General features: G+C 34.3%; 1 protein-coding gene across 1 annotated transcript in view; it reads left to right on the forward strand.

Annotated features, from left to right (window-relative positions):
* Positions 1-10927, forward strand: part of LOC100716412 (V-type proton ATPase subunit D-like) — a 142233-nt gene extending 131306 nt beyond the window's left edge. Inside the window, exon 2 of the mRNA XM_063248715.1 lies at positions 9797-10927. Within this exon, the coding sequence (XP_063104785.1) occupies positions 9797-10524 (728 nt within the window). The 3' untranslated portion in view covers positions 10525-10927. The remainder of the gene's footprint in view (positions 1-9796) is intronic.
* Positions 10928-25903: the final 14976 nt, after the last annotated feature.

The following is a 25903-nucleotide window of genomic DNA, read 5'->3' on the forward strand; positions in this document are numbered from 1 at the left end:
TATTCATAATGTAAAACCTTTGCATCTCAGCAAACAGTAAGCCTAAAATAAGGATGTGCTTCTAGAAGGTCAGCTCCTGGTAAGGTTTAATGGGAGAAAATATGCAGCTAGAAGAGCAGCTGCCACTGTTATTTCAGAGCAACCTGCTTAACCACATTTGAAACAAATAAATAGACACCTCAAGTCACCAAGGGAGACTAAATAGATGGAGAGAAAATGAAACAGTCAGAGTTAACCATGATTTGTGTCTCTTGAATCTAATTATAGACACTGCTAGCTCTCTGTATTTAACAGTGAAAGTGAGAATCTTTGCTTTACATAATCTACTCACAATGGCCTAACAAGTTTTGTTTGATGTTTTCCCACACATAATCTTATTTTATAAAATACATTTCCTTAATAAAGTATCCAGTCATAAAAATAACTTTAATATATTCTACAATTCATGTTGCATTTTATTTTATATCTCTAAAATTAATATACTAAAAGTTATATTTCCACTTTTGGCTAAGTATAGTAACAGGGATTGAAGTTAGCATCCCACATGAAAATAGTAAATAAAATAAATACATGAAACATTTTTTACTCGTGTTGGACGTTAAGCATCAGAAAAACAGGAAACAAATGAAATAACATTTGTGATTGCCAGAGTTTATTGAACAGAGAGAATTATCCAGATCACAGTTCAGAAAAAAGGATCTCAGAAAACATCAGTTTCTATGAATAAAAGGGATGAAGTTGAAAGTTCAAAGGAATCAGGATTGCTAGAGATAATTATAATTATAGAGAACTAGATAAAAGAATACAAAGAGCCTTTGGAGATAATGTATGCATCATTCCTTCCCTATGCTCAGAATATAAAGGAGAAGGAAATTATCTAAGGTGAGAGAAAAAAATTACTGAAAAAAACAAAACAAAGGAAATGATGTCTGATGCTTACACTGGGACTGAAGTTATAATTTACTATGTATGACATGTGGTTTGAACATGTTCTTTAAGGTTGATATGTTGGAAGCTTAGTCCCCAGGGAATAGAGTTCTGCTAGGATGTTTAAGAGACAAGACCTAAGGAGGAAAAATTAGGTATATAGAGATATCAACCTTGGAAGAGACTCTGTCTGACAGAGTGAACTATTTCTTATGAAAATGGATTGCTATAAACCCCGACCACACAGCTGAGCATGGTGACACAGAGATGTACTATGGTAGGATGAGGCAGGTGAATCATTGTTTTCAGTGCAGCCTGAGCAACTAAGAAACATAGTGAGATCTTGCCTCAAAACTCAAAATAAATAAAGGTAAAGAGGTCAGGGGTTGTAGCCCAGTGCAAAGGCCCTTGATGAAAAGAGAAAGGAAAGAAAGAAAGAAAGAAAGAAAGAAAGAAAGAAAGAAAGAAAGAAAGAAAGAAAGAAAGAAAGAAAGAAAGAAAGAGAGAAAGAAAGAGAGAAAGAAAGAGAGAAAGAAAAGAAAAGAACCAAAAAGAAAAAAGAAATAAATAAATCTGCTCACACCGTTGATTCCTTTACAAATGGCTATTTCTCTTCCTGTTTCACTGCATTGTTACCCAGCCAGGAAAACCTTCACCAGAGGCCGAATCTTGAAGTTTTATGATCCAAAACTGAGAGCTACGCAAACTTCTTTTCTTTACAATATATATATAGCCTCAGATTGTAAACATTGTGAGCTAAGTAAAATTCTTTTTTTTATAAAGTATTAGCCTTAGACATTTTATTATGGCAGCAGAAAATAGATTAACCCATTGCCCTATGAGCCAGAAAAAAGATACTAGTTTGGGAAGTGATTGCTTCAGTAGGAATTGATTGCTTCCAAAGACTAAGTGAAATATTGCTCTGATTCTAAATAATACAGTTTAAAACTACACTTCAAAAAGAGTATACTATTTCAAAGTAAGATAAGTACACTTCATGACAACCCTCAGGAAATTTTACAATTATATATATATATATATATATATATATATATATATATATATATTGTATGTATATACATGTGTATAGATAGATAATACATATAAAAATTTTGTAAATAGATAAAATTTACAATTCTTGAATTTCAATAAAAATTAGTAGGCTTGCAAGTAATAAGGAAAATGTAACTAAATTCTTTAAAATTAGAAATAGTAACAAAAATGACACAGATAAGAGAATCATTAGATGTAAATGTTTAAATTTGTTATATTGATGTACATATATTCAAAAAGTTAAGGAAAAATTTAAGCATGTTAAAATATGGAAAATGTAATAAAGATTGTATTTATTTTAAAAGATTTAAAAAATGACATAATGATTACAATGACATTGAAGAAAAAATGATTTAAAAACTAAAGTGTAGCAATTAAAAACCATCTAAAATTAAAACATATAAAAAGACTGAAAAATGAATAGAGTTATGTTATGAAAAAACTTTATGCAACATAATCCATACCACCTGAGAGCAAGAAGAGAAAAATTTAAAACCTTATAGAAATAATAGTGAGTTTTCCAAATTTCATGAAAACTGTATCTACAAATGTAGTATCTTCAATAAATGCTACACAAAAGAAACATAAACAAAATTACTTCACAACACATTGCAAACAAAATTTTTAAAACCTGGAATGAAGAGAAAAATCTTAAAAGTAGAAAAGTTCCATTTAATTCAGAAAAACAAAGATGACAATGAGACTTGATTTTTTCGAGAACTGATTTTTTATAGAATTATGTAGGTTTAAAAACAATGAAACAACACATTTAAAGTATTTTAGCAGAATAAAAATCTTTATGTGGTTATCTCAATAAGTGAAAAAAAAAAATCAACATTCAATTCTGGACAACCTCTCAGCAAATCAGAAATAGAAATAAATTGTCTAAAGCTGATAAAAGATAATTAGTAGTTTTAATTAACATGTTTAATGATAAAAGTTTGAAGGATTTTATCCTGAAATCAAGAGAAACATACTACAATAGGGGGAATTTAAGAGTCTCACAACAACTCTATCTAAACTCTAATGGACTTCAGGGCAGGTATCCTCACCACTTGCCTGTCCTGACACCTGCAAGGCGTTGTATAGTGTTTGGTTATGAGACAGTAACTTGGGTCCTATTTTGTTTATGCTTTTCTTTTCATGAAGACATTTCAATAACACTGTCTACAGTTCAGTTAGTAAATTAAGATTTAAATTACTAGAGGTAGCAAATATTGCCAACAGCCATGTATTCTCTAGCCAACATGTAAGATGCCATCACACAAATCAAAGAAGGAGCAACAGGGTGAAGATCCCGCTCCATCATGCTCATTTCTCCAGATTAGGCAGCTCCCAATGACTTCAGGTATCATCGTCAACTGTGTTTTGAGTATTATATTGCTTTTCTTTGGATATGCCCACATTTATCATAATTTCATCAAAAGGTAAAGTATCTTTTAAATCTCTGGTAGTAAATATTTTTTGTTTCTCATTGTGCTTAAAATAATAATAAAGCCCCTCAGTAATAAATAATTGCTACATGAAGCAATCAGTTCTTGAATGTTTGGATGCTCTTTTCACTAAATCTAGAATCCTTAGTAAAGCACGTACTTGTAATTTGTGATAATTTTTATGAGATTGCCAGCATAGCTATATTAATAGCTCTTATACAATCACATCAATCCATGCATTTATTTATTTATATGTTTATTTTTGTATTTCATTCCTTTTTTTCTGCTAAAGTATTGAGGCCTGAGGTATTTAAAATTCATTTGTAGCTGGGTGTGATGGCACATGCCTGTAATCCCAACACTTAGGAGGCTAAGGCAGGAGGATCATTGTGAGTTTGTGACCAGCCTGAACTACAAGGTGAGTGCAAGGCCAGCCCAAACTGCATAGTGAGACTCTGTCTCAAAAAGACAAAAATAAATAAATAAATAAATAAATAAATAAGTATAATTCATCTGTGAACTACACAGTAGACTTAGAAAATATTTTAGTCTGCAATCACCTACCAGAATTGAAAGTGAAATTCTTTGGCTAGCTTGCCTCATGGATTTATTGCAGTGGAAATTTTAAAATTATTATTAGTGCTGTTGTTAGTGTACTTTTATTTTACAATTATGGTTTCTCCTGTGGAATTTTTTGTACATGTACATAGCATGCTTTGATCATACCTACCCCCTTACTGTTCTTCTAGTCTCCTCTCGCCTCCTTTGTCCCTTTCCTGTTCTCTGAGAGTGCCTTCCTCTGTGATGTTGCCTTTTTCCCTAGATCTCCATAAAAGAAAACATATAATACATGTAACAGTAGGTTTTCAAGTGAGCAATGAAATAATTTTAAATGTTATCACTTTAAGAAATGAGGGATAATTGTTCTCAAGAGGATCCAGAGCAGAAGTAGTTAAACTGTACCCTTAGAATGATGGCATATATATTGACAAGTCTGTTTGAGATACTTGGTTCATTCTTGTCTTCCTCTGTTCACCTTCTTCAAATCACAATGACAAACACTTTTACACATATGTGTCACTCTATCAAGTTACAGTCATGCATCAGTTCAAAATTGGGCCACATTCTCCCAAATGCATTATCAGTTTTGTCACCGTGTATACTTCTTAGAGTGACCCTACACAAGCCAATGTAGTCACACATGAGTCAACAACATGACTGAATGAGAACACCAGCATACGCACGGCAATGCTTCTTTGAAAGAAATGTTATTATGTAGCACATGACCATCACTAAATCACTTTTATTTTCTTTAACAACAGGTATACTTTTGAAGAATGGATATAATCAAAGTAATTTTTAAAATAACAGATATTTTTTCTTCATGTTTACTTAGTTCATTGATTGTAAGTACAAGATTGAGAAAATTTTGGGATTCTTGCATCTCATCAAAGTTACCAAAGATTCTGAATAGAAACAGGAGCTAAATATGATTCCAGCCACAAAAGCATCTTCAAATTCATTGAAAAAACTATTATCCCCTAACAAAAGAAACAAGCTGTGTAATGTATACGTATCTATACCCTAAGATGAATGCAATCTTCATGTTCTGCCAATATTTACTAATGAAATTAAAGAGAAAAAAGCTATTTTAAAAAGACACTGCTAACAAAGGTAACCCAAAAGCATGAAGGTTAGAATGAATGGAGAAAGATGAGGAGGTGAAGATTGCAATGTTAATCCAGTGCTATCTAAATGATAGTTGAACTAGAAATCAGGAGTGTCCTGATCTTTAAATAGCAAAGGTCTGCTGCAAGATACAAATGTAAATGTTTTTATTTGCTTGTTTGTGGGGGGAATTTGTTCTTTCATTTGTTTCTTTTATGAGCCATGAGAGCCACTTGAGAATTATCCTGGTTTTTCTGTTCATCAAGCAATCTTTGGATAATTGAGCCTCAGTCTAGAAATGACCTGAAAATCTCCTGGAGAATTGTCGCCTCATTGATTTCTTGTGCAGTGCAGAGAATGTTTTTTTTGTTTTGTTTTGGTTTTTTTTTTTTTTTTTTTTTTTGCATAATGCCTAGAATTCCCTGATAAAAGAACACTTTAATTACTGAATTCTATACTAAATAATGTTAAAAGGAAGACACAACCAGGATCTTATCTGGACTTAGAATTTCTGTTCTATGATGTGAATGGAAAAGAAAGAGAAAGAAGAAAAAACAAAAGAAAAGAAAGCTTGGAAGGCTTTTACTGTTTCTTGTGTGATATAACCCTGGTACAGCACCAGAATAATTTGACACATACATGCACCCTCAGATTTTAATCCTTAGCATTGAACAAGGCATGCCATTCAGGGAATCAAGATTTTATGAACAAAGATTCCATTGTTCAGGTTCTATAAAACTACCTTCACCAGCCACATTTTTGCCTGCATAGGAGACTCTGTCTCATCGTGTAAGGAGATACATACCCCTCAACTCAGGGAAAATATGTCCCTCCCCTGGTTCCAGCAGAACAATCAAGATTAGTCTAAGCCACTGGTGATGAACCTAAGCACATATATTAATTGTTTTTGTTTTTTAAAAAATTTCAATGTATGAGTTTCTTTAAAAAAAACTGAAGCATCAGTATTCAGATTTTACTGCAGTGTTGATATTTTATAATAAATAAGTTGTTTTTGTGTTGCAGTTTTGGCACTCATCTTTGAAATATTCACCATTGCTGGTCTAAGCCATAACATATGCTTTTGCATGTATTTTCCCAATCTAACTTAACAGAATGGATCATAGAGCATAGGTTCCAGACAAGATAACAGACTAGAAAGTGCTACTAGGGTTATTTTAGAAAACATTGTCTTCCTAGATAAACCCACAACCTTCAGAAAAAGATCTCTTTCTTCTATTGCTTTTTTTTTAGCCAAAGATGCTAGGATAATGGAATGATCCCTGGAATTGTTCTGGCTATTTTACAGCAATATGACAATAAAGCACAAGAATATAAGCCAATATTGTGAGTCTGATGGAAGATAAAGGTGAAAACTACATCCTTCACATTGATGAACCTCTGAAATAAACTTGGACACATTTACTTATAGTCTTCTTGTTAATATTTAATATACATATGACTTAAGGTACTTTGGGCTTGTAGCTTCAGGGATTTATAACAGAATTAATCCTAACACACCTTTAATACGAAAATCGGAGGAAATGTGGATAGTAAGAAAATATTTTAATGTTACATTTGATAAGGTTTCCGAAATCTTTGACTAGGCTTTTGTTCCTTCACTATTTTAACTTGTTTTATTTCAAATACAATGAATTATATCATTGGCCAAAAGAATAGAGACCTGCCAAAGTCTGGTATCTCTTAAAGTAAATGAATAGTTTTTCATTTAAATTAATAATTGTCACAAAGCATCTGTAAATATGGTTTCATCAATACAAAAACCTTATTCTAGTTACCAAAAGTATAAGTTTACAACTCAGGATCCTAAATGTAGATCACTTTTTGCTGTATTATATCATTGAAGAAGGGGTGGTAATTTCACTCAAGCTATCTCAAAAATCTATGTGGTTGAGTTGGCAGCATGCTTGGGCTGTGGGAAGGACAACCAGGTGCCAGCCACTTCCTGTTTCCCTGTGCCATTTGTAGCCACAGGGGCAACAAGAGACCAGCCACTTCCTGTAAGCTGGCATCATGCATGGGCCATAGGGAGGCGAACCAGTCACTTCCTGTCAGTCATCAGCATGCATGGCCCATGAGGAGGACAACCAGACACCAGCTACACCCTATAAGCAGGCTAGGAGTCAAGAAAAACCAAAAGCCCCCCACCAGCACCTTGCATTACTGGTTTATCCAGAGAAACACAGGCTGAGATGAGATATAGCTATTGAAGTAAAACATAACAATGTTTGTAGTGTAGTCTCATTGACTTTGCTAGCCTAAAGTTGGTGATCTGAACATCTATTTAAAACATAACAATATGCAGTATAGCACCTATAAGAGATCTCGTTCTGAAGGTGATTACTACTATTAATTTTCTATTGTCTTATTTTAAAGTCCTGTATAATTTTTATTGTTTGGTTTGGCTTTATTCTATTTCATCTAGTTTGATTTTATTATATCTGATGGTATGGGAAGCTATTTCAAAAATAACAAGACACATTATTGTAACTATTTCTGATTTACTATAACCTTGTTTTGAAGTCCTGTATGTGGTAATTGTTTTGTTTTTATTGATTCCATTCTGCTGTTTTGTTTGACTTTCATATGTCTGATGGTATGGGCTGCTGTGATTCATACGGCTCCTGAGGTTTTTGGGGTGAAAGATCACAAGAGGATGAGAAAATAAAGAAGAGACAAATCTGGGTTCAGGTGGAGCCCTCACCCTCCTGATGGGAGGAAAGGTACTGGCTGCTCCCTGCAAGGGCATTTATTTATACCTTATTAGCAATAATGTCACATGACACCCTATTGTCCTAGCCACCCACTGTTTAGATTGTTTTGGGGCAAGGTGTTCTCTGGACTGAAGCAACTTCTTCAAGTGACTTGCCCAGGATGGCTCTTAGGATGGTAAAGTTTCAAACTTGCATGTGTGGTGAATTTCCAGCTTCAACAGCTCCCAACACTGAGCAGCTATTTTAAAGACGTGACATTCTGGTAGCCATTTTTTTTTTATTTTCTGCTATCTTGAAACCATGTGTCACTTACACCATTTTGTTTTGATTTTATTTTGTTTTATTTTTCTTAGTTTTATTCTATTCAAAATCAAAAAAATTCAAAAATCTATGCAATCAATTATTTTGGACCTTCTTTTCATTACTTTTGAATTAAAAATTGGTCTTAATTTTAAAACTCCCCTGCTTCTTTGAAAAATAACTCACAAGCACTAAATGGTGTTAGATTTAGAGCTTTAAAATTTATATTTATAAAAATAATAATATTTTCATACAGTTAAAAAATCAAATCCTTTACTATCCATAAAATCAAAGTGTCTGTTAATGCTGCTCATATGGAAATTTGTAATTATTTCTGATGTTACCCATATGATTCTGAATAGAATATATGAAAGCTATTTTTCATGAAGGATTTATACTATAATTATCCTTTACCTACTCAGGATGCTTCTATTCCATAGAATTTCATAGTGCTAATATACTGTAATTTAATTATAAACTTATTGGTGAATGTATAAAGAATGTATAATTTATAAGCAATACTACAATGAACATCAACTGTATAGACATCAACTGTAGGTAACTATCATGATAAAAATGAAAAGATAGAATACTATACTTGAATATACATCATGTTAGGGTTTATAACCAGATGCTCCCCAAAGCCTCTTTTGTGGGGCTTGTGGGAGGTCAGTAGATCACTGAGGGACAGTAATAATCCTCAGATTACTCCACTAATGAGTTTAGTAAATATGATGTTAGGAATTAAAACTTGACCCATGAGATAAGTCACTGGGAGCATGGCTTGGAAGGGTATATTCCTACTTTCCTCCCTTGAGTTTTGTCTACTTTCTGTTACCCTGTAATGAGCTGTTCCTCCTCTGCCATGCTGTCCTACCCTGGAGCTGGTCAACTATGAATTGGAGCCTATACAAAGTGTTAGCCAGAATAAACCTTTCTTATTTAAATATTGAGTATGGGGTATTGTGTCACAGCAATGAGAAAATAACTAAGTCACATAGTTTAAATTTTAATAGCATTTGCCTGCTGAAATTACTAGGCTAAATTTTATTTCTATAACAAAACACTATGAGAATATTTAAAACTCAATCACTTGAGGTTATTCTATTTTTATAATTCTTGATATCCCAACATGTGAGAATAAGGATCTTGATGCTTTTTTCATTCAAAATTCTCAGAGTACAAGTGAGGTGCAGTGTCTCTTTATGATTATTGACCACTTGAGATTCTTTTTCAAAAACATCAAATTAGTTGTTTTTCATTCATTTTAATTTTTTGTCAGCTTATGAAAACTGAATGTTAACCATGTCCTTTAACAATAGACAATGTTTTATCAATTATGTTTTATTCAATTTTTTATTACTTATCATAAAAATATAATTTGAAATTGTCAATTTATCAGTCTTTTTTTTCTTCACTTTTGGATTTATTAATACATAATCTCTGAAACTCATGTTATATTACTAGACATACTATAGTGTTTCTGTGACAATTGTTATACCTGAAGTATAATTGAAATTAGATGTATACCCTATACAGCGCACGCGTGCACACACACACACACACACACACACACACACACACACACAAATTTTAGCTGGATTTAAATTTGAAGGAGGAGCGTCCTCTGGGAAGAGGATCCTGATTTCTGAGACTGCCTGCGAGCAAATGCACCTCACCTAGTTGTACTCCCACTGACCACCCCTTTGGCGGAGACCATCATGAAGGCCCGCTTGAAAGGAGCGCAGACAGGCCGGAACCTCCTAAAGAAGAAGTCTGACGCCTTAACGCTTCGCTTTCGACAGATCCTGAAGAAGATCATTGAGACCAAGATGCTGATGGGCGAGGTGATGAGGGAGGCCGCCTTCTCCCTTGCTGAGGCCAAGTTCACAGGGGACGACTTCAGCACCACAGTTATCCAAAATGTAAATAAAGCCCAAGTGAAGATTCGGGCGAAGAAAGATAACGTAGCAGGTGTTACTTTGCCGGTCTTCGAACATTACCATGAGGGAACTGACGGTTATGAACTCACTGGTTTAGCCAGAGGTGGGGAACAGCTAGCTAAACTGAAGAGAAATTATGCCAAAGCTGTGGAGCTGCTGGTGGAGCTGGCTTCGCTGCAGACTTCCTTTGTTACTCTGGATGAAGCTATTAAGATAACCAACAGGCGTGTAAATGCCATCGAGCATGTTATTATACCTCGGATTGAACGTACCCTTGCTTACATCATCACAGAGCTGGATGAGAGAGAGCGAGAAGAATTCTATAGGTTAAAGAAAATACAGGAGAAGAAAAAGATTCTCAAGGAAAAATGCGAGAAGGACTTGGAGCAACGGAGAGCAGCTGGTGAGGTGATGGAGCCTGCAAACCTTCTGGCTGAAGAGAAGGATGAAGATCTTCTGTTTGAATAGTCTTCTCTGCTCTGCCACTTTGGGAAGTCTTCACCATGACTCCATTTAAAATCAGTGTGTCGGTTTGGTACGTGTGGCTATTTGTATTTTGGCCTATGAAGTCCAGCAGTTCTACAGTTTACCTGGATGTCTACTTATGGGATGACTCTTGCAGAACCCTAATTTAATTCAGTGACCCTGTGCAGCAGGCAAGTGAGCTCCAGACTTGCAGGCTTCCCTTTGCTGGGCGTCACAGTTCCTTTACATCATGTTATGTGTGACTTGTCCGCTAAGCATTTTAAGAAACACCCTTTAGGAAATGTTAGAGGTCTCAGGCCAGCTGCTGTGAAGATGTTTCCCACCCACTTGCAAACCCTGGCACACGTCTGAAATGCCACAGCCACCGTGTCACCACGGTACTTCTGAAGCTTTGTGCAAACCTGCACTTTTTTTCCCTTGCATGACAGGTCTGTCTTGTCTGGGAAGCATTTCTGCCAATTTAAATGTGACTATGCTATAAACAGTAAAATGATTGAAAAATTAAAAAAAATAAATAAATAAAATTTGAAGGAAATACCCGCATGCAAGAGTGAGACAGCACCTGCATATCACAGAGTCACATCTTCCCTATATAATGTTGACCCATGTAGGATTAGAGTACAAACAACTTCACTTGGAATTCTAAAAAAAATCCACAGTGGACTCCCGAAAACAATTACATGAGACTCAATTTACTTGCAAATCTAATAATTGCATTATGTAGATACTTTAAGCCCTTGCTGGAAAAAAACAAACACAAAAACCATGATAACCAGCAGCACAATGCTTTATGCCCCTATTACTGTGAACATTGGATAGCTTTCGCATAGGTCACTCCAAAACAGTGGGAAATGAATTTTATCATTTAACTATTTTGCTAAAAAAAAAATCTAGAGTTGGAAAGAAAATAGTAATAGAATGTTTTAAGTGGAGGGAAAGAACTGGTTTCATGCTGTGTTAAGTAACTGAGTATTTTACGATGCAATTAATTTAATTATTTGTACCAACTTCTCAGAATGTTACCAGCAGAGTAGATATGGTAGTGAGGCATAGAACCAGGCTAGGTTAAAAATGTGACAGACATTTTTTCCCTAATGGCTTCATATCCTGTAAAAGCATTAATTTTCAAAAGCATCATTATGACTTGCTTTTCATGTACTATTATGTCTAATTTTTTTTGTGCTCCAACAATGAAATTATTTTCTTCCTCAAATTTGTACAGCAAACATAAACAAATATTCAAATAAAAATCTCACTGGTTTGATCTGACCATCTTCTACTTCACCATAAAAGTACACATTTTATTCTTGAGTAGAAATACCTGATTTTTATGTCTTTGAAATTCATCCAGGTAAAATACCGAGGCGATGCCACGGTAGTATATATTATTACATAACACAGCATATATAGAGAACAGAATCTTCTGATAAAAGTGCATTAGCTAGTTTAAAACACAATGATCCATGGAATTAAAGAATTATTCTTTTCTCAAGAAGGTAAGAAAGAAGGTGCATGCTCCTAAAAAAGGCAAAAAAAGAATTATGCTTGAAAACAAATGGCTCAATGTATTTTGGCCTTAAATAATGATTTCTTATGAGGAAGGTGTAGAAAATGTGAATGGGTAAAAAAAGTTAACCAATTGTGTCTAATGAAATTAAATCTGAAATTTCTTGTTTAAATATTAAGCAATTATTCGTATACTTACTTTTTAAAATAAGATTTAGATTTGTGTCATAAAGGAGTTAAAGAAAAAAGGAGAATCAGAGATATGTAGACTTCTTTATGCCCTAATTTTCTTCCTATATTGGAAGACATAATGATTTCATAAAATTTTGGGAAAACATTAAGTTACACTAATTCTTTGATTACCTATATATTTATTTTAAATTCCCATGGAAACTTGCTTTCTTCCTCTAGAAATTAAAAAAAAAAAAAAAACATAAGCCCATTTTCCAAAAACCAAGAGCAGTGGAGCCACACATTGGAACTAATTAGCTCTGGAAGCAAACTAGCCCTGAGACTGAGCAAAGGTATTGCCCTGAGAGGCTATATTGTCAAAATGATTTAATAATTGAAACAGCAAAGTGAACTAGATCAAGGTCATATAAACCTACGTTCTATAGTACATACCAAAATGGATCCAGAATCAGTCCTAAGGAAATTGCTATTCTTTCCACTTTCAAAGTATGTACACTCATAATTCCTTAGCTGTTTCTGTGAACATGTTTGACTTAAACCGGTAAAGAAGAGAAAGTAGAATGTGAGATGAGCTCCCTCCTTTATCTCCACCTTTGGAGATTTGAGGCGATGCCTCGGTAGTATATATTATTACATAACAAAGCATATATAGAGAACAGAATCTTCTGATAAAAGTGTGTTAGCTAATTTAAGACACAATATGAGAACAAGTGTATTAGTCCTTTTGCTAACATCAATATTACATACTACTGCTCATACTGTAGGTATTGCCTGTTTGCAGAACCATTACCTTTGTTAAACCAGATACCCTGTGGATGGAAAATGTCTATAAAAACATAAGATACTTTCAACTTTTTCTTCTACTTCAAGGGCATACACCCAATACTAATCTCTCTAACAATGCAATGAGAATAGTAATAAAAGTATATATCTCTCATGGTTAATTTAATGATAAATAAGTTAATGCATGTAAAGTGTTTAAATTTGTGCCAGTTATCTGATAGACTTAAGAAATCACAGCTATTACTGTTAATAAATGAAGCTGGTATATATGGATTTGAGTCATATTAAGGCAAATCATTAAAAAAGTATAATTTTTCTAAAAATGTAGAATGGAAAGACAAATTTTAAACTGAATTTTTAAGTGAAATGAGACTATTTATACTTGAAAAATTTTTTTAAAAGTTTGTTTATCTAACTGGGTACTGAAAACTCTTGGGAGGAATTTAAAGATGTTTCTTGGAGATCCATGCCATGTTGGAGCTTAGGACTCTGGGAAGCCAAGCCAGCATCTCCCCTCCCTGTAAGCGGAGGCAGGGTGGCAGCCTGCAGCCCTTCCAGGGGGAGAACTAGCAGTATCTCCTGAGATCCACACCATGTTGGAACTTAGGACTCTGGGAAGCCAAGCCAATACCTCCAAAAAAAAAATCCATGTAAATTATATGTAAGTTGCAGTACACCAAAATCCACTATTCTGTGCAATTTACATGAACTTATAAAATCATTTTCAGATTCTATAAAATAAAAAAAAAACTAATATGATTGATAGCATCAAGTTTGGGATTATAGGCAACTACACTGAAGAAGACAAGACCCTACGATATACATTCTGGTTTGATAACTGCCAGTTATGTTTTTATTAATACTGTTATATACTTATATATTCAGTTATACTATGTCTGATGATATAGCCAGTTCTATTGAAGATAACAAGAGACAACACAGGAACTATGGTAGAACTCCTTGCACAATGGTCTTATATCTTTTTTGTTTCATGTGTTTATAGGAATACGTTTTGTTCTGTCTTGCTTTGTTTCATTTCTACCTCTAATATAGAAAGAACAGAAATACATGTTAAGACTCATGCATGTGTAGAATCTATAAACAGTTTATGAGAGCTGATCTTATGACACATGATGAAATGAACAGATACTTTGAGGAAAAAGAGTCACCAAAGAACCCAGTGCTGATTCTGGTGTGTCATAATGTGAAACCCAGCAATAATATTATTCTCTGTTCAGAGTGATATTAGCCTGCTTGGGTTTTTTTCTATCTCAACACAATTGAAGATATGGATAACTGCATGTATGTTTAAGTGTATAGGACTGATAACATATTTCTAAGTTTTTATTGGACAGTTGAACAGAACTGTTTGCAGTCTTGCTGTTTGAATTCTCACTTTACATGTTCCATTTTTGTATCTTGAATAACTATTTGTAAAATGACAATATGTAAACATCAACCAGTGATTTCTTACTGTTTATTTTTTCTCTGAATGCATGTATTATTTCTACCTATTTTCTGTTTTGTTTAGTCTTTCTTTAAATAAAATTTAAAAAAGATGTTTCTTAAAAATATGCCATTATTTCTACGTACTAGACCCCACTGAGAATAAATCCATGATACTTTTAAGTAGCAAGTATTGCTGAGAAAAAGAGAATAAAGCAGAGAATTAAAATAATGTTAGGACCACAAATTCACAATGGCTAGTTTTACTTACTTCCCTAAGGGATAAAATGGAAGCTTGAGATTATCAGTATCATTCATTTGAGATTTCCCATTAACTCTTCAGGGATGGGCTGTTCCCTCCACCCACTAAGACTAAAAGTAAGACCACTAAGGTTGAAAACCATTCAGAGCGAGATTATTCTTCACATAAGATCATCCCTGCCCTCTTGAGTCATCTAAAGATTATACTTGCTGTTAAGTCACAGACCTCTAAATTTTCCACCAATTTTGGATATGTCACTGGCCTTGACTATCACTGGTACACCCAATAAATACTAACTGTTTTGGAGTATTGCTCTCTTGGCCCATTGGAAGACGTCAATTTCCCAGTCACTCATCATGCACTATTGAATTTGTCTCTGTTTCTTATTTTTATCCTCTTTCCATACCCTTAACACAGGCAATCAGGGCTCTTGGATGGGTTCCCAATAAAAAGATTTTGAGATTGAAATTTAGATTTCTTAACCAAGTCACCATAACAATATGGCCCAGTCACATATAAAGGAGTCACAAGGCACCACTAAGTAAACAGTTCCAGGGACAATAGTATTCTACAAAGGACTAACTTGTAAACCTTATGTGGCTCCAGCAAAATGAGAAAGGGAAGTAAGAGCCCATGAGAACTGGAGGGAGAATTTTGAAAGCAACATACTTAGAAGAAGAAAATGACCTAATTTATAAAGATCCACCTATCTTCCACTTGAAAAATGTAAAAAGAAGGTATACAAGAATCAGTGAAGTTCTAGAGATGTTGACTTCAGGGTTTAGGTAGATGATATAACAAAGGTTATGAGAAAAAAAAAAAAACAAAACAATGAACGAGACACCAGAAAAAGAAAATGAGTTGAGTTTGAGCTATACTGAGTATGATGTTTTCTATGCATAAAGTTGTATGAACTTCAAATAGAAGTTGAAAATATTGACTGCTAGCTTCCAAAAATAGAGACATTGGTGCTGAGAGGATACATTCATCCCAGATGGTTCAAGTTATGGGAATATTAATAGTAATGGAGAGAAGAAGCATTGAGTGTGATTTCATGTTTCCTTGTTAAATCTGTGCTATTTGTTAGTCTGAAGTAAATCACTAATAGAGGCCTGGGAGTGTGCATTTTTAAAACATCAAGCTATTTTTTATATATTTTAAAGATTAAATGCCTTCTATTTTATATATTAAAATAAATTTCTGAATTCATATTTTGATCCTACTCATTTATCAATGATTGTATAAGCGAAGGCAAATAGTATAACCCTTTTCATTGTTGAATGCTTCACTGTAGAACAGACAAATAACAATTCCTGTGCTATTATGAACATCACTGAGATTATGCATGCAAAATAACAGTTTCATAGCATTCATAAGAGCTGTCTTATCACACTTGAGTACTGATGAAGTCATCAGGTTCTTTTTCACCATGACCTAAATGCAATTCTGAATTCTATATTCTGCAGGTTAGATTTTATGCTGGTAAAAATTTAGTGTAATAATCATCCACTTATGAATTTGAAATAAAAAACCTGATGAATTTTCTGCTCCTTAGCAAGGAAAATGTCATATTTTCTCTCCATAACTGGATTACCTTTTGAGATTATTCCCAAAGGACCTTTAGGAGGATTTAAGGTCCCTTTTGACATTCATTCTCTACATTCACAAGAATACAGAAACAATTGTCATGACTTTGTCAAGTTAGAGTTTCACAAAAGATGTTTCTAAGTACAAAATTTGGCAATGAAAGAAATAGCAGAATGCCTTTCCAGATTTATCAGATTTAGTGAAATTAAACATTTTTGGTTTATGTTATAGATATTTCATAGAAATTGATGTTAGGCACAAGCATTTGATTACCCAAGCCAATAACTTTCCAAAGAAGAAATACTGATTCCTATTTATTGTTCTTCAGATATCACCAGATTATCTAGGATGCAACGTTCTCTGTCCATGAAGCAAGTTTCACAGTTATTATTATTAAAATTCAGCAATACAAATTATTCAGTCACAAAGGATAATTTCACAAAGTAGGAAGTACAGCTTCACTTTTTGCATTTAAAGTGAATTAATATAAACAAAATTGTAAGATTTTAACCTACCAATCCTCATATCCCAAATCTTAAGGACAAAAATATATGTATCTGTTCTGCTGCACCACACCTGTTGCACCTGCACAACCCTGGGGTTTTGCTTATTTCTTAGCCTCTGTGCTCTCCACACTTATTACCAACATAGTTCTCAGGCAAACTGTAAATTCAAGTAGGAAATCTTGAAATTAGATAACTTTATTGTGTCAAGGATCAGCTGAACAGCAAAGTTAACTAGCCCCTTGAAAAGAGTCATTGCACTAATAATGCACATTTGACTTTGCTGCCCATAGTACAGTACCTCAAAGTGCCTTTCTATGATATATCATTTCCACTTTAAACCTCCTACTTCCTAAGAGAACAACTTGACTTCTCTGTGATAGAGACCCTATCATGCAATTGTCTAATTTTTCTATCCACAGTCCAAAGAACAAAACTAACTTTTCAACTGAAAATATTTTCCTTGAAAAATGTGTAGTAACATAATAAAATTTTTGAATTCTGGTTTTTATCATTCATATATTTATTGAAGAATCTCAATCTTTTTCCTAGTTCTTCTAGCCTATTGATTCCTTTCCTGTATTTTATCAGTGGTTCTAAATGTACATTTAGCTCTCACTATGTCTTAGGTGTTCTGCTGGAAAAAGAGATAAGAAAGATTTGATCCTTGCTGTTTATAAGTTTAAGATGGCTTTTGTCTTTGTATCTGCTTTGTCACTGTATTAGGCAGGGTTTTACTAGAGACAACAGATATAACACGAGATATACAGATATAAAGGAAACAAGACTGGCTTAGGATGGTTACCCACAGAGTCCAATAAGGAAGCATACAGAGGGTGTATACACACTGAAGGGCAAAGGATTCAACCCAAGGTCTGGAGTTCACCCTAGTGTCTTGTGCAAGTCCACACCAGCAGGCTGATTGGTCTGGGACAGAAGGCCAAAGGCTCTACAATTAAAGGTTGAAGAGTCTATGCCCGAAAGCTGAAGAGTCTACACTGGAAGCCAGGAAATGACATCCAAACCAAAGATAAAGACTGGAGCTTCTCCCAAGCATGGCATACATTTAACCTTCCTCCATCCCTTTTATATCTCTAGGTGACAAACCACCCTACTGTTGGTCTTCTTCTACATCCTTGGGTACAGAGTTGCTAAGCCCATTTAGTTAAGCTTCTGAATGTCTCAACTGACACAAGCAATCAACCACTACAGTCACTGAAGCAAAATACAATCCGTTATCTACTCCTGAGACTGCATTACATGCTCCAGAACACATGCTAGCACAGAAAGCAAGGAATATTCTCTGTGCTCTCCACACTTATTACCAACATAAGTGGGGACAGACTTACCAAGAGTTTCAATTTCCAAATCTTTGAACAAATGGAAGATAGATCCATTTCTACGGGGATAGTTCTGTTTTTAAGAATTGGTTCTAAACCATAGCATTTTGAAACAATGGAAGCTGCTCCACCTAGAGGAGGGAGCTGAGCCAGCTATGGGAACCTGCTAGGGCCTTGCTGACCACCTTCTCTCCTCCCAGAGGGCATTCCCCAGCTGCCTCACCTGGAGGAGGGAGCTGGGCCAAGCCACGGGAACCTTCTCGGCCTTGCTGACCACCTTCTTTCTGCCCAGAATGCATGCTATGCTACACCTACACTGCCTGGAGGAGGGAGCTGGGCTGAGCTTTGCCACCCAAGGAGGTGGATGGTTACTCAACATCTGATCCGCGGAAGAGTATGAGATCCTTGCTGTAGGTAGTTAGGGGCCGCTGAGCATGCGACCACACTAGATTGGGTTTAGTGGAATTTGGGCCTGCCTAGACCATGCCTGGTGGCCTTCTTTCTGCCTGGGGAGCTTTGCTGCCAAAGCGGGGAGATGTGTGGCTTGAAGAGTCTTTAGACTTACCTGAGATGAGCCTGGCAACCTTCTTTTAATCCAGGAGCCTTGCTGCCCAAGGAGGGAGCTACAATACCAGAGGAGTGCCAGAGGCCAGGACATAGGAGACAATTTCCAACACTCCCAGGGGAAGCTTTGGAAAAACACTTGAAACACGGAAATACAGGAAAATGACAGAACGAAAGACCAAAATGCAATCTCAAACATTCAGCCCATCCCGAGAAAGCCTAGGAGCCATGTTCATACAAGAAAATACATGCCATACACCTGAAATAATAGTAACTGAAATAAAGAAGCAACTCCAAGTAGCTTTAAAGGAATTCAAATAAGAAATAACCTTCCAGGTAAAAGAAAAAATGATAAAAGTAATAAAAGAGATGCTGAACACATCTAAAGAAGACACAGTTAAAAAATCAGAGGAACAAAACAAAACAAAAGATACAGTCCCAGGATGAACAATATAAGAAACAAAGAGAATACATAAAGCAGATTCAAAGAGATATCTCTTGATAGCAAAGAGATTTGATTTACTGTCTCTCTGACAGGAAATCAAAAATTACATGGAAAGTTGTAAAACCTGCCTCAATGAAAATGAAAATAGAATTTCAGATCTTGAAGACAAGATTGCAGCTAGTGAACAGGAAAGGAAAGAGCTCTTAAAAATACCAAGGAGACAGGAAATAGCAATCCAACAGCTGCAAGATGACTGAAAGAAAAACAACATAAGATTGATAAGGATAAATGAAAAAGAAGGGGATAACACAAATGATATCAAGAGACTACTTATGAAATAATAACTGAAAATTTCCCAAAATATAACTACTATTAAGTCGGGTTATTTGGTGGTGAAGCACTAGATTGCTGAAACAGTCATGCTTTGACCTGTATTGTTATATTGTTATGTCCTGTTTTATCTCAATCTCTCCCGTATTCATTTAAAAAAATTATTTAGTTATTTTTTATGTTTTTTTTAATTAAGGGGAAAATTTTTAAAAATTAGCAGGATATATAATAGTAACTTTTTTTTGATTTCCTATTAACTTGTTCTGAAGTCCTATAATACTCCCACTATCTTGTTTTGACTGATGACTCTGTTCCATTCTGTCTGATAGTATCAAGTTTGAGGGTATAGGCAACTACTTTGAAGGCAATAATATTCACTAAGATGCCCATTCTGGTTTGACTATTGTCTCCTTTGGAATTCCTGTAATGTTTACAATGCTTAAGTTTTATTGGTCTTGTTCTCTACTGTTTTGTTCAACTGTATAATATCTAATGAGATAGACAATTCTTTTTAAGGAAACAAGAGACATTGTTGATAACCATTGTTGATAACCTTGTACTCTGTTTTACATCATGTGCTATGTCTATCCTTGGTTTTGACTAACAGCTTTGTTTTGCCATATTTGACTTTATTCTCTCCCCCCAACCCCCAAAAAGTAATAAGAACTAAGGAGTAATAAACCCAAAATGTGTAAATTTTGTTGTAAAAAAGAGAGGGAAAAAAAGAGCTCTAAAGGATACAACAGCAAGTGTGTTTAGGGGTGTTAAATAGCTGACCATATTAATGTTTTTGGTTGGATCATTGAACACAACTGTTTGCAGTCTCACTGTTTGAATGTCCACTTTGTATGCTTTGATACTGTGATTTGAGCAACTATCTCTAAGATGATAATATGTAATCTATTAACTGGTGATTTCTTACTGTTTTTTTTTTTTTTTGTAGTTCTGTATTACTTGTACAGTGCTTTGTTTTGTTTTGTTTTTTCTATTTTTCCTTTTAAATAAAATTTTAAAAAAAAGAAAATTTCCCAAAATGAGAACAGAAACTGACATTAGGATTAGTGAAGCGTATAGAACGCAAAGTAGTCATAATCAAAGCAAAACTACACCCAGACATATAATACTCACCATCCAAGAAACCCAACATAAAAATAGAATATTAAAAGATATCAGAGAGGAGAGATCACCTATAGATGAAAGCCTATCAGAATTACAGCAGACTTCTCAACATAAACAATGAAGTCAAGAAGAACATGGAGTGAAGTATTTCAGATCCTAAAGGAAAATGACTTCCAATCTACACTGATGTAGCCAGAAAAAATGTCCTTCAAAATGGATAGAGAAATAAGATACTTCCATAACAAGGAACAGCTAAAGAACTTCATGATCACCAAGCCAACCCTGCAAAGAATACTGAAAGACACTTTAGATGCACATAGGAAAAAAAACAATAAACAAGACAGACAACTAAATAGTATGGTAAGATAAAGATACAACAGCAAAAAGATAACATATCAACAATAAACCAATATATAAGAGTTACACCCATTAATGTAAATGGTTCAATTCCCCAATCAAAAGAAACAGACTGGCAGAATGGATCAAGAAACAACATCCAACAATATTCTGTCTACAAGTGACACATCTAACACAAGAGGAAACTCATAGAATGAAAGTCAAAGAATAGAAAACAATGTTACATGCAAAAGGAACACCCCCCAAAAAAGCAGGGGTAGCTGCCCTGTTTGCAGATAATGTGAACTTCAAACCAAGAATGATCCTAAGCGATAAAGAAAGTCATTACATACTTGTTAGGGAAAAACTTCAAGAGGAAGATATAGTTATCAGAGCATCCAGTTATACAAAGCAAGTATTAATAAAAATGAAAAGTCATGTTAACAATAACACAATTATAACAGGAGAACTTAACACACCATTGACACCAAGGGACAGATCAACCAGACAGAGAATCAGCAAAAAAATAAAAGAACTGAATCACACTTGTGAACCAATGGACTTGATAGACATATACAGAGTGTTCAATTCAACATCAGAATATACATTCTTCTCAGTGGTACATGGGACATTCTCTAAAATAGACCACATACTAGCCCACAAAACATATTTACATAAATGCAAAAGTGTTGAAATTATCCCATGCATGTTATCATATCAAAGTGCCATGAAACTAGAAATTAATGATAAAAGAAACTGCAAAACCCCACAAACACATGGAAATTGAATAACACACTCTTGAGCAATCAGTGGGTCACAGGGGAAATTCAAGAAGAAATTAAACAATATCTACAAGCAAATGAAAATACAAATACAACTTACCGGAATTTGTGGTATGCAATGAAAGCAGTCCTCAGAGGAAAATGCATTGCACTGAGTTCCCATATCAGGAAGACAGAACGATTACAAATAAACAGTCTGATGCTACACCTCAAACATCTAGAAAAAGAAGAGTAAGTCAAGTTCAAAGCCAAAAGAAGGGAGGAAATCATAAAAATCAGAGCAGAAAGTAATGCAATAGAGATTAAGAAAACAACACCAAGAATCAATGAATTCAAGAATTGGTTCTTTAAAAGAATCAATCAAATTGATAAGCCCATAGCCAAAATAATAAAAAGAAAGAAAGACAAATCTCAAGTTCATGCAATAAAGAACAAAAAAAAGTGAAATCACTACAAAACCTGTAGAAATACAGATGATCATCAACACATTTCAAAAACCTCTACTCTTACAGGTTTGATAACACAGAAGAAATGGACAGATTCCTAGAAACATAAGAAGTAGCAAAGCTGGGCCATCTTTGCTATTCAGAAAAACTGCTGAATAGCCCAATTTTATTAATGAAATTGAAAACATAATTAAGTCCTTACCTACAAAGAAGAGCACAGGTCCACACAGATTCACTGCAGAATTTTGCAAGAAATTCAAATAAGCCTTAATGCTGACACTCCTCAAACTCTTCAATGAAATTGAAAGGGAAGCAATTCTTCCTAAAACATTCCTGGAAGCAAATATAACTCTAGTAGCAAACCCTGAGAAAGACAAAACTAAAAAAAGAGAACTAGAAGCCAATCTCCCTAATGAACATACATGCAAAAATCCTCAATAAAATATTGGTGAATAAGATGCAGCAAAACATCATGAAGATTATACACAACAACCAAGTGGGATTCATCCCAGGTAGGCAGGGATGTTTTAACATACATAAGTCAATAAATGTAATCCATCATATCAATAATGCCAAAAGTAAGAAAAGAATCACATGATCATTTCTATAGATGCAGAAAAAGCTTTTTTTTATTTAAAGAGAGAAGAAAAAAGAAAGGACATAAAAAAAACAATGCAGTAAAAGGGTACAAATAATACAGTATTTCTAGAAAAAAATATATACAGTATGAAATCACCAGTTAATAGGTTACATATTATCTTCCCAGAAACAGTTGTCTATATCAATAAATTAAAGCATATAAAGTGAACATTCATACAGTGAAATTGGGGACAGTTCCATTCAATGATCCAACAAAAGCTCAATTATATGGTTTTCCATCCTTTTGATAAGGTCCAATACTCATTCAAGATAAGAACCTTACAGAAAATTGGAATACATGGTCTTTACCTCAATATGATAAAGGCCATCTATGACAGTCCAACAGCCAGCACCATATTAAATGGCCAAAAAAATGAAGAACTTTATCTTAAAATCAGACAAGACAAGGATGTCCCTTATCACCACTCCTATTCAATATAGTACTGGAAATACTATCCAGAGCAATTAGACAAGAGAGAGAAATAAAAGGGGTAAAAATAGGAAAAGAAGAAGTTAAATTATTATTATTTGCAGATGACATGATACTCTACATAGAAGACCCCCAAACTCCATTGAAAGACTCTTAGATATAATAAATAAATTCAGCAATGTAGCTAGATGCAAAATCAATGCTCAAAAGTCAATAGCATTTCTAACATTGACAGCAAAATTATGGAGAGAGAAATAAGAGAAGCCACATCCTTCACAATAGCATCCAAAAAAAAAAAAAAAAAAAAAACCAAGAAAGAAATACTTAGGAATTAATCTCATGAAAGAAGTAAAAGATCTATACAGGGAAGACTATAACACCTTGAAAAAAGAAATCAAAGAAAATCTTAGAAAATGAAAAGACATCCCTTGTTCATGGATAGAAAGAATAAATATTGTGAAATTGGCCATTTTCCCAAAATTACTATACAGATTCAATGCAATCCCAGTGAAAATACCATCAACATATCTCATAGACCTAGAGAAATCACTTTAAAATTCATCTGGAACCAGAAGAGACCTAGAATAACGTTGCTAATTCTAAGCAGCAAAGGCAAGACAGGAGGCATAACAATCCCTGACTTGAAAATTATACTTCAAAGCTACTGTAATAAAATCAACACCGCACTGGAATAAAAATAGATCTGAAGATCAATGGAATAGACTAGAAGATACAGCCACAACTACCAACACACTCAACCACCTTATCTTTGATAAAGGGGCCAAACATGTTCACTGGAAAAATGATGGTCTCTTTAATAAACGGTGCTGGAAAAACTGGCTATCCATATGCCTAAAATTAAAATTAGACCCATATATTAAACTAAATCTAATTAGATAAAAGATCTGAATATTAAAACAGAAACACTAAGTCTGTTGGAAGACAAATTAGGTAAACATCTTGAAGACATAGGAGTAGGTAGAGAATTCATGAATAGAAATCAAACCATATGGGAACTACTTCCCAGAATCAATAACTGGGATCACATCTTATTAAAAAGTTTCTGCATGTCAACAGAAATCTCCAGCATAGTGAAATGAAAACCCACAAACTGGGAAAAAATCTTAGTGAACTGTCCCTCAGAAAAAGGACTTCTGTCTAAAACATATAAAGAATTTTTATAAATCAGATCCCCAAAACTCAAGGACCCAATCCAAAAGTGGGCATCTGAGATGAATACACAGTTCTCACAGGAAGAAATACAAATGGAAAATAAATACATGAAAAAATGTTCATCATCATTAGTCATTAGAGAAATGCAAATTAAAACTACACTGAGATTCCATCTCACTCCAGAAAAAATGGCCCAGATCAAGAAAACTACCAACAACAAATGCTGGAGAGGATGTGGGGAAGAGGAACTCTCCTGCCCTGTTGGTGGGAGTGCAGACTAGTGCAACCACTATGGAGGTCAGTTTGGAGATTCCTCAAAAATCTGGGACTGAAGGTTCCATTTGACCCAGCTATTCCACTTCTGGGCATATTCCCAAAAGAACTGAAAGCATCACACCACAGTGATATATGTGCACCCATGAGTATAGCGGCACAGTTTATAATACCCAGATCTTGGAAATAACCTAAGTGTTCCTCAACTGAGGAATAGATTTAAAAAAAGATGTGGTATTTTTATAGGATTGAGTCCTACTCAGCTGTAAAAAATGATCACATTGAGATATTTACTAATACATGGGCATAACTTGAGACCATACTCATAAGAAAAATAAATCATACTCACATGTATAAATTCCGTATAGTCTCCCTAGTGTCAGAAATAGTAATTGTACATAAGAGTTTAGGGTAATCATGATTCCCCATTACATTGTTTTGAAGCCTTATAATGATTGCAGTTGTAATGTGTTTGTGCTGGTTTTTTGATTTTATTATCTGTGATGGTATGAACAGCTAATTTGCGGGAAACATATCATTATAATAGCCAGTACTGATACAATATCATCTTACTCTGAAGTCCTACCATGCTCTTGCTCTTCTGTTTCCATTGGCTCTATCATTTTGTACCTTACTGGATTATATTACATGTGAAAGTATAAACAAATTTCCTATGGAAAATGATAATATAGTAGCCATTATTTGTTTTCTGTTATTTGGTTCTGAAAACCCAGTAATACTCTCATTGTCTTGAATATTTATATACTATTTTGTTACATTTGGTATTATTGTATATGAAGTTATACTCAACTATTTCAAAGGAAGAGACATCATGGTAGTTACTGTTAATTATAGGTTGTCTTCTGGTGAAATACTGTTTGCTTACATTGTTATGTTTTGATCTGCTCTGTTATGTCCTGTTTTGTCTTAATCTCTAAAATAAAAAAAAGAAACAATGGAATGTATGATAGCATTATTTTCATGCTAAAAGTTTTAATAAGAAACTGAATTGTGAATTACTTTCTTTTTTATATAAAATAAGACTATACTCACTGGAACCATTCTGAGCCTATTCTAAAACAGAAGAATATGCACCAATATCACTTTTATGCCCACACAATTTCTATTAGAGCTCAAAAACTTGGAATACTCAGGGTAGAATGTTCAACAAAGCTGTTGTATGTTATTCTTGTATAGCAGTCAGA

Source organism: Cavia porcellus, unplaced genomic scaffold (genome assembly GCF_034190915.1).
Source record: "Cavia porcellus strain 051 isolate PalLab524CR breed Dunkin Hartley unplaced genomic scaffold, mCavPor4.1 scaffold_1, whole genome shotgun sequence".
NCBI lineage: Eukaryota > Metazoa > Chordata > Mammalia > Rodentia > Caviidae > Cavia > Cavia porcellus.